Here is a 10,866-nt window from a genome sequence, read left to right on the forward strand (position 1 = left end):
TGACCCCCCCTCCTATCGAGTATTTCAAAAACATGATGACCCCTCCCCATCACCAAAGTAAAAAACAGAGTGACTTCCCCCCTCCCCCATGAATCCACCCAGGCCGAAGAAACTGACCAGTCCCATGGTACACCGAGATACAATTTAGAATCTCTCTCTCTCTCTCTCTCTCTCTCTCTCTCTCTCTCTCTCTCTCTCTCTCTCTCTCTCCCTCCCAAGATTCAATGAATTCCTCGTGTGGATATTTCTCAACGGTAGGTGGTGTTAAACTCACGCTCTCCCAGAGTTTCCAAACGTTCAGCGATGTTAACAGTGTTGCCGAATAAACAGTAGCGGGGCATTTTAGTTCCGACGATTCCTGCGACAACAGCACCTGCAAAGAAGTACAGTTCTCTTTACTTGCAGGTGAAAGCATGACTGTTTTCAGAAAGTTGAAATGGTTATAAAGCATATTACATGTATACGGACATCTTTGGTGATTCAGAACACGGCCATAGAGAAGCATAATTTCAATATGTGTAAAATTGGTGGCGTATGACAAGCATTGTAACGTGTCAAAGTTTTGTACCAAAGTTTTTTAACCGAACCTGCTAGAGATTGAAACAACGAGGAAAGTTGTATCAAAATTATTTCTTGAATCATGACATCAGTTCGTGTTCATGACTCATATAGAGTAATGTAAGACTGCATCAATCAGATGTGCAATAGTAATCCAGGATCTTATTGTTGAAAACATACTTTGTTGATTTTCATTAAGTCATGACGACCTTTGATTGGTTGAAAGAATGACATGTTTCATTGGGAAAACAAACAAAACCATTGATGTACCGGAATGGATTCCAATGCGCAGTCTCATTTCAACTTCTGGAAGATGGGGTAATAACAAGCACGATATACGATGGCTCAGATCCAATGCCAAAGTGGCGATCTCACCGGCGTGTCTTTGTCCATTTCTGCGAGGAACACCTGACGAATTAAAGACCATCATCATATCTTAGAGTCATTTTCAAACTGTCAAGACTGCTATCCGACATTTTTAACTACAATACTCCGTATTCCAATATCCGATACATACCAACAAAACACATATTGATTAAATTGAAATTAAAAAATGAAAGCGCATGATATGTGTAATGATTAGCTTGTCTTTGCTTCTGACGTCATTCATAGTAGTATGGCAGTCCTTTATATCGTCAATACTTATACTTACACAGTTAAACTCAGGGTATTTACACCATCAGCAAACGATATTATTGCAGGTCTACACGCGCAAAGTTGACAATATTCTGAAGGCTCAAATTTTTGTAAAACGATTTTAGTAGAGTCAAGATAAATCATGAAGTAAGATTTCACACACACAGTGTGTTAACATGATAATGAATGAAATGAAGAAGATACGGCTACAGTTTCCTTTGATTGTAATGTATCATGTAGAGTGATTCAGAAGTTTGCGATGGTTGAGCTGTAATTGTAAAAGAACGACCAGATACATAGATGACAGCAACCTGATGTACTCAAGTATCCAATCTGTCTGGTGTAACAATGTATCTTGCACAGTAAACCATTCTCAATGAAAAAAGTTTCCTTGCATCAAAAGTGTATCTGTTGTAAACTTTAGATCAAATACAAAAAAATTGAATGTAGAAGTTTCGGTACAACGACATTGTGATTGGTAGCAGGTCAACTTTAGCAGTCGATATGTAACAGAAAGTCCATTTATACGGTCTATTAAAGCAGTTTATCGATGGCCGTGCGCAAAGTGAACCCAGTCGGTAACTACATGATGATAGCACAATGTATGATTTGTTTCCTCAGCTTTTGCTCAAATCTTGTTTTTCTCTATGTATGTATGTATGTATGTATGTATGTATGTATGTATGTATGTATGTATGTATGTATGTATGTATGTTTTGGGTATTTTACAAGTCTAATACACAAAAAGTCACTTATTAGTCGACCTTCCTATTTAAAACAAGTATAAAAACTTGTTATCTTCGATCTAATAATGTTCAATGCTACATGCAACCTGAACGTCAAAGTACCCTAAACTCCTTACCAGTTTTTACCACTTAAGACTCTGTGCTTGAGAGAAGCCGGGCGACGGATTAACAATCTGAGCTAGTAACGGTTTCCTTGGCGTGGACAACACGATCCGCGCTCTCCTTATCGAAGATACACGGACATTATGAATGCCACATTTGGTAATGCGCTCCTGTGAGGCAACAACAAGAACTGTAGCAAAATAAATGTTGAGATCGATGTTCTAACGTTTAGGGTAATGCTAGACAGGAGATAAATATTATATCATGATTTTAATTTAAACGACACCGTGACAGCATCGCTTTCCAAGGATTGATTCAGGTCTCTTTAAATTGTCTTAAATATCTTCATACTTCAATAAATAAACGGGAAATAAATGTTAAATAAATTAGGCCTATGTTGTTCATATACACTTTGTTTCATTCACTTTTTAACCACGTACCTGACACCACCATGTAAGCATCTCCAATGGTCTCCACTTTATAGACGTCGTATTTTTCAATGCGAGCATCGAAACACGAGTACAGCATATTGAGCATGCGTATCACTTGTAGTGGGGTGCTCTTGGAGCAAATTGAAGTGAAGGCGACGATATCGGAGAAGAAAACTGTGGCTTCTTTAAATCTTTCTGGTACAACATGCTCGTTTTTCTTAATCTGCTGAGCAATTGTCTTTGGTAGCAGACGATAGAGGAGAGAAGTCGCCCTTTTCCGTTCGCGTTGCAGGGCTTTACTCTGTACGACAAGGGTAGAGGCAAAGGTTTGCATGTTGGTAGTTGATTTCTTCATTAGAACCACGATAGTTGGACCAATAGTGAATACAAGCAACAAAACAAATATAACCAGACCCAAATTTCTCATATCGCTTTCAATTTCGTTATCAAGTGTCATTAAAATTTCATTTGATAATTGCTCTTGAATCAGCAGAATTATTTCCATATAGTTTGTCATATTCCCATACCAGTAGTTTGCTCCAGACCAGGAAGCTTCTACTGGAACATTTTTCCTGATGATACTTCGCATATTAGCGATAGCTTTCACCACATCACCTGGTAGATCATCCATCATTGAATCATGAAGTGTTTTGATTATTGGAGCATACTGCCAAGATGCCTCGAAGTTGCCTTGTGCCCTGTAAGCTTTTTCCAGGTAGTCAACGAAATGATTGTAGTCTGTAAACGTGCCCTGAGAATAGTAAACAGATCCAAGTGTGCGCTCAACTCCAACGTCTTCTTTGCTCACGATTAAAAGTTGGTAACCAACGAGGTTTGTCCACGTCTGGCCAGAACCACGAAAGGTGCTATAGCAGTGTACAGCCAGTCGATGAAAAACTTAATAGAATTAGAGTAAAACTCGATCTCGTCGAACATAGTGGATGAAGAGATGTATAGATCACGGCGATGAGTATCCAGATATCTTTGAAAAGCCTCTTTAGAATTCAGATCAAGTATAAGGTTTTCTGCAGCAACTGGCCAGCTTTTAAGTTCAGCAAGTGCGGCATCAGTCTCAGGATACGTTTCTGTGAGAAACTGTCGGCTTAATGGACTTATACTACTTAGATACAGGGTAGTCATATCACGCTCGTTTTGCAGATGATGAAGAAACTTTCCCAGCTCTCTACCAAACGAAATAGCTTGACGGATCTTCATAGAGGCTTCGTTCTCTGCCATGACCAATTTCAAGTTGTTGCTGGCCAAGGCGGCCAATGTAATGATGGGAATCATCGTCAGGGCTATCATCTTGGTCAGCTGCCATCTCTTGCCAGACTTCCTCATTGGATCGCAGCTCCATTGATGCCTTCCGTTCGAAGAGAAAATATTTTGAGCGGGTGTCGAGATTTCACTCAGGCTTGCTTGGCTATGGTTTGACTCAACATGGCTAACTCCACTTGTTACCTCACTTCGGTGGTCCACTCCATCTTGCGCTCTTCTTTGTGATTTCATTTCAAAGAAACCGTTTAAAATCTGAAATGTACATACGAGTATGACATGTGAAACCAAATTCTACGTACCGTTGTTATTCAGATCGAAGGAGCAATTCTGGCAGCTCACGGAAAGTTTTATATCACTACTTTTCTCACAAACGCTGTCTGTATTCTATATTTATGCACCGTCCTCAAGATATGTAGAAAGAAGAATGTTACCCACAGTGTACATTCAAATGTATGACCAAAGCTTAATATCTTCTAGGTTGTGCTTTTTTACCAAAAGTATTATAACACCGGGGCCTCGGTACAACGCCATGTAACTTCCTCTTGTCCATCAGTCTCATACATCTGTCAATCTAGTTTTGTTTCATTTTACAAAGTCAAAACGGAGCTTAGTCACAGTTGAGAACGACGTTTAACCAACTGAGGTAAATGGTGATAATTTCAGAATTATGCGCTGTAGATAGAAATGTGTTATATTTCGCTCAAATTCATCGAACGCTCCATTTGACAAAATTTGACGTCACATGTACCCCTTCTGTAGATTCAGTAAAGTAATTTTACACCTGCCTTGAACGTTGATAAATCTAAGAAATAAGGAGTAAGTTAAATGCAAGTGATTCAACCTGCTTCACGCTTGTTGTATTTGATAGACTTGCCTTAGGATTTCCTACAATCATAATCGTGTATCTATTACCTTCAGTCTGAAAACCTGACTATTCCCTCGACACTGGCGCCAATCTGAACACTGAAGCAACAATGTTGACTCGTTCATAAACATTTCTTTATATAGATTCATGAGAGTGTTGCAATATTGTCGCGGTGCAAATTTGAATAGAATGAATCTCGCCATATAATAATTCATTTATCATCCATCACATCTAATGCTGTATAACATACAAGTATGGGTCTGCTGAAGGATTTTATAACCTTACCTCCCTGAATCAACTCAGCTACAGATTTGTCAGTACTTAGTTTCAAATGCTCCTTATCTAGCCGAAGCACAATTTCAATAAGTACTTTCAGAGTTACCGACGGTACATGAAAACGAGGTTCAAGGATATCAAAACGTTATTGACATTGATCCCACCTGAACGACAGGAAGCACTGACGAGATACAATTTCATTGGTCAGATCAATGCCATTACCTTTACTTATACTCGGACAATGTAAACCTTCCTATAACACTACCTTGAACACAAATGTCAATCAAATGATTTCATACGCCTACATCCTTATCGTCAAACGATTAACCGACGTCCCTCTCCGTTACTTACTTCTGCTTATGGACTACACTGTACGTTTGTAATTAACTTGTCAGTATGTTCACGATACAACAGCGTTTTAATTTTAATGACTGCGCCAATATCTGGGCCATCATTGAGAAACGTGACACTGTGAAAGCGTCATGGCAAAAGTGCTCATTATACCCTCTGCATTCTCAGTGTGAATATGATTCGTGCATTACCCTCCGTGAAGAAACTTAAAGAAATGCCATGTTAATTGGAAGACTAACTTCTGTGATAATTATACCTTACGATCTGCTAGTTCTATAGTAACATAGTCACCGTTCAATAATGCGAAACGTTCACCGTGTTTTTTCATCATCATATTTTCGAGAAATCTCATTCTGCATGATTGTCACTCTGAGCCGGGGACACTGTAACTGGCAAAATGAATTGTTTCGTAGACCTCGATAAGCATATGTTGGCTATCATTATAAATAATCCCCAAAATGCAAAGGCCAAGTCAAGCCAGATCAATTTTGAAATCAAATTTGAACCACCTTTTAAGGGAAAAAAAAAATTAAATCAAAACATGGGGCCCGGGGGCACCGACGTCCTTTGTGCCTCCTTACTGTTTATTATTTGCCATAAATGTGAAATCTGGCAAAAAGTCAAATTGTTTGGACATAAATGAAAGTTAATGTGAAAGTGAATCAAGAATAAGAGATGGAACTCAATAGGATCAACAATATCTAAAACAGGAAACGGTGAACTTATATGATACAGAAGGGAGAAAATTTAGCCACAAACTATTGTAATATAATGGACAATGGCTAATCTAAACCAAATTACTTAAACTGGATTGTTGGCATTGATTACACATGTATTTATTGTCCATCAAATAGAAAATAAATTTGGGCCATTGACTAAAAAACATTTGCTTGTTACACTCACCACACTTGTACTTAGTATTTGGAGTGTACACCTATCTACAATACAATGATAAAAAGTTTGGACTCTGAAGGTCAACAGTGCATCTTTAATGTATGAGACTAAATAAGCTTACCCCTCAAGTATGTATAGGCCAAAAACAATATTTAATTTTGAATTATGTTGTTTTACAGTCATGAGTATCTAGTGTGTGCCGAGAGACATATTAAAATTGGACAGTATCATCCTGACCAGAGTTTGTCTGAGTGGTTGTTTCCTTCTGATTTTCTGACACGGTGATAGGTACAAAATATTATGTTATTCACCATAGTCACAGTCCCTCCACAAGTGGAGGGACTGTGACCATAGTTAAGCAACATAGCTTGCATTTGTTCACAGTAGAACTGAGTTTTACATGTAAGATAACTTTCTCATAAACTGTAAATTCTGGCTTGTGGCAGCTCAAACGTCGCAATACTACATTTTTTGATATGATATGGAGTGACTTGCACACATATGCAATATGCAGTGACAGTCGATATATTCATAGTAAGAGTCTACTACATTCAAGCATAGTGATGTTGACAACTACATGCATGCCAGTGCACGATTTCAAAGTAGCCAGGAGGAAATTCTAATGGTCTTTTAGTGGAAATATAGGTATTAAACCACAGTGAAACAAACAACATTAGTTATCGTGACCTTGCTAAAGTGCAATCTCGGATCATGTATGATCTGATGATCATGCCAAATTACCATGTCGGATTATGCCGTGATTCTGAAGTGCGCGTAAATCGGTCAACATAAGCACACATAGACTCTCGCCAGTCGCTTGTACTGCTTGGTCTCGCGTAGCTTTCGGTATTTATACAAGCTCGTGCCTTCGGCACTCGACCTTGCGCCTTCGGCGCTCGATCGCCTACGTTGGATTACTACCGCAAGTGACTCCGGATCCGGTCAAAAGAAGGCACGAGGACTGTCGACAGTCTAAAGCACACACTGTCTTCAACAATGATGCTTCGGCGCTCGATCGCCTACGTTGGATTACTACCGCAAGTGACTCCGGATCCGGTCAAAAGAAGGCACGAGGACTGTCGACAGTCTAAAGCACACACTGTCTTCAACAATGATGTCAAAATCAATGCACAACTGTCGAAATTACCCAAAATAAGCAACAGAAAACTTAAAGTTATCGCTGTGTCGAAAGGACTGTACATCAACATAAAACGACGCTAGTTTGTTATGACATGGACAGAGCGAATTCTCTCGCTCTCACCCAGCTATTACTAACCAGTCCGGGTTATGTCCATAGAGAGGATATTACGATTGACCAATCAGCGAACCTGCCGCCGCCAACGTCACGAATAATTAACCATGCAAACCTGGGCTCGTACATTGCAACGAGTTTGGAAGTTTTCGGCTTGATTTCGCCCTTTATTTTTAGCACTGGGTAGTTTTTAGATGTAGACGTTATGCACAATGTTAGTACGGTCGAGATGGTGACCGACACAAGTGGTTAGTACATTGAAAATTACTTATTTGGATGAATTTCCTGGCCGGGTACGGCTCCTAGAAATCAGCATTTGACCCTTGTAAATCTACAGTAAGTTTATTTGTCGCCAAATATCGCCTATTTTTGGTCGAATTTCAATTTAACCTTGCCATCTGCAGTATAGAGAATGTTTCAAGCTTTTCAAAGATGGGTCAACTGTTTTAGTCGGTCATCGGAGCACGATGGAGCACGATTTTTTCGATCACCATGCGTTGCCCGGTACGATTGACCCTTCGCTCAGAAAAACGCGCGCCGGATCAATCGCCGAGAAGTTAACCAAAAGCTGGAAAAGAGAACGAAAAACGTCCAATAACTCTTTGTCGAATATGGTCAAGGGTTAAGAAACTCAGAAAACTATTCCTGAAGAAATCTTACAATTTTTGAGGAGTTAGGTGCGGAATTGTGTCTTTTCCTGAAAGCCATTTCTAAACTACGTGTATTCCCTATGGGAGCTAAACTAGCTAAAAACGATAAACACGGCAAAAAAAACGATAATTATCACTTTCTAAATAGCGCTCAAAGTTTAGAAATTAGCTGTAGTTTAGAAAGTTTAGAAAGTCAGGCCTTAGGTTGAAATTTTTTTCCAAGGATATATCGGATAAAAACGATAATTATCACTTTCTAAATAGCGCTCAAAGTTTAGAAATTAGCTGTAGTTTAGAAAGTTTAGAAAGTCGGGCAGTAGGTTGAAATTTTTTTTCCAAGGATATATCGGATAAAAACGATAATTATCACTTTCTAAATAGCGTTCTAAGTTTAGAAAATAGCTGAAGTTTAGAAAGTCGGGCCTTAGGTTGAAAATTTTTTCCAAGGATATATCGGATAAAAACGATAATTATCACTTTCTAAATAGCGTTCTAAGTTTAGAAATTAGCTGAAGTTTAGAAAGTCGGGCCTTAGGTTGAAATTTTTTTTCCAAGGATATATCGGATAAAAACGATAATTATCACTTTCTAAATAGCGCTCAAAGTTTAGAAATTAGCTGTAGTTTATAAAGTTTAGAAAGTCGGGCCTCAGGTTAAAAAAATTTTTCCAAGGATATATCGGATAAAAACGATAATTATCACTTTCTAAATAGCGTTCTAAGTTTAGAAATTAGCTGAAGTTTAGAAAGTCGGGCCTTAGGTTGAAATTTTTTTCCAGGATATATCGGATAAAAACGATAATTATCACTTTCTAAATAGCGTTCTAAGTTTAGAAAATAGCTGTAGTTTAGAAAGTCGGGCTTGGAGTGGAAAAAGTTTCCCAAGGATATATCGGATAAAAACGATAATTATCACTTTCTAAATAGCGCTCAAAGTTTAGAAAATAGCTGAAGTTTAGAAAGTCGGGTCTTAGGTTGAAAATTTTTTTCCAAGGATATATCGGATAAAAACGATAATTATCACTTTCTAAATAGCGCTCAAAGTTTAGAAATTAGCTGTAGTTTAGAAAGTTTAGAAAGTCGGGCCCCAGGTTAAAAAATTTTTTCCAAGGATATATCGGATAAAAACGATAATTATCACTTTCTAAATAGCGTTCTAAGTTTAGAAATTAGCTGAAGTTTAGAAAGTCGGGCCTTAGGTTGGAAATTTTTTTCCAAGGATATATCGGATAAAAACGATAATTATCACTTTCTAAATAGCGTTCTAAGTTTAGAAATTAGCTGAAGTTTAGAAAGTCGGGCCTTAGGTTGAAATTTTTTTTCCAAGGATATATCGGATAAAAACGATAATTATCACTTTCTAAATAGCGTTCTAAGTTTAGAAATTAGCTGAAGTTTAGAAAGTCGGGCCTTAGGTTGAAAATTTTTTCCAAGGATATATCGGATAAAAACGATAATTATCACTTTCTAAATAGCGCTCAAAGTTTAGAAATTAGCTGTAGTTTAGAAAGTTTAGAAAGTCGGGCCCCAGGTTAAAAAATTTTTTCCAAGGATATATCGGATAAAAACGATAATTATCACTTTCTAAATAGCGTTCTAAGTTTAGAAAATAGCTGTAGTTTAGAAAGTTTAGAAAGTCAGGCCTTAGGTTGAAAACAATTTTCCAAGGATATATCGGATAAAAACGATAATTATCACTTTCTAAATAGCGCTCAAAGTTTAGAAATTAGCTGTAGTTTATAAAGTTTAGAAAGTCGGGCCCCAGGTTAAAAAAAATTTTCCAAGGATATATCGGATAAAAACGATAATTATCACTTTCTAAATAGCGTTCTCAGTTTAGAAATTAGCTGAAGTTTAGAAAGTCGGGCCTTAGGTTGGAAATTTTTTTCCAAGGATATATCGGATAAAAACGATAATTATCACTTTCTAAATAGCGTTCTAAGTTTAGAAATTAGCTGAAGTTTAGAAAGTCGGGCCTTAGGTTGAAATTTTTTTCCAGGTATATCGGATAAAAACGATAATTATCACTTTCTAAATAGCGTTCTAAGTTTAGAAATTAGCTGTAGTTTAGAAAGTCGGGCTTGGAGTGGAAAAAGTTCCCAAGGATATATCGGATAAAAACGATAATTATCACTTTCTAAATAGCGCTCAAAGTTTAGAAATTAGCTGTAGTTTATAAAGTTTAGAAAGTCGGGCCTCAGGTTAAAAAAATTTTTCCAAGGATATATCGGATAAAAACGATAATTATCACTTTCTAAATAGCGTTCTAAGTTTAGAAATTAGCTGAAGTTTAGAAAGTCGGGCCTTAGGTTGAAAATTTTTTCCAAGGATATATCGGATAAAAACGATAATTATCACTTTCTAAATAGCGCTCAAAGTTTAGAAATTAGCTGTAGTTTAGAAAGTTTAGAAAGTCGGGCCCCAGGTTAAAAAAAATTTTTCCAAGGATATATCGGATAAAAACGATAATTATCACTTTCTAAATAGCGTTCTAAGTTTAGAAATTAGCTGAAGTTTAGAAAGTCGGGCCTTAGGTTGGAAATTTTTTTCCAAGGATATATCGGATAAAAACGATAATTATCACTTTCTAAATAGCGTTCTAAGTTTAGAAATTAGCTGAAGTTTAGAAAGTCGGGCCTTAGGTTGAAATTTTTTTCCAAGGATATATCGGATAAAAACGATAATTATCACTTTCTAAATAGCGTTCTAAGTTAGAAATTAGCTGAAGTTTAGAAAGTCGGGCCTTAGGTTGAAAATTTTTTCCAAGGATATATCGGATAAAAACGATAATTATCACTTTCTAAATAGCGCTCAAAGTTAAGAAATTA

General features: G+C 37.3%; 1 protein-coding gene across 1 annotated transcript; it reads right to left on the bottom strand.

Annotated features, from left to right (window-relative positions):
- Positions 1–248: 248 nt before the first annotated feature.
- On the bottom strand, positions 249–3,830 carry LOC139139712 (atrial natriuretic peptide receptor 2-like). The gene is made up of 4 exons (XM_070708572.1): positions 3,666–3,830; positions 2,483–3,224; positions 829–966; positions 249–373 (listed from the first exon to the last, which is right to left on the bottom strand). Exons 1-4 carry the CDS (start codon positions 3,828–3,830, stop codon positions 249–251), a joined length of 1,170 nt encoding a protein of 389 aa, XP_070564673.1.
- Between the last annotated feature and the right edge of the window lie 7,036 nt (positions 3,831–10,866).

This window comes from Ptychodera flava, chromosome 9 (genome assembly GCF_041260155.1).
Source record: "Ptychodera flava strain L36383 chromosome 9, AS_Pfla_20210202, whole genome shotgun sequence".
Lineage (NCBI taxonomy): Eukaryota > Metazoa > Hemichordata > Enteropneusta > Ptychoderidae > Ptychodera > Ptychodera flava.

Excerpts from the sequence above, each read along its gene's own strand:
- LOC139139712 (XM_070708572.1), bottom strand. The coding sequence starts at position 3,830 with ATGGAGCTGCGATCCAATGAGGAAGTCTGGCAAGAGATGGCAGCTGAC. Across the intron at positions 3,225-3,665 it reads AAGATCCGTCAAGCTATTTC|GGCACGTTTACAGACTACAA; the intron begins GTTTGGTAGAGA and ends TACTATTCTCAG. Across the intron at positions 967-2,482 it reads TGCTTACATGGTGGTGTCAG|GTGTTCCTCGCAGAAATGGA; the intron begins GTACGTGGTTAA and ends TTAATTCGTCAG.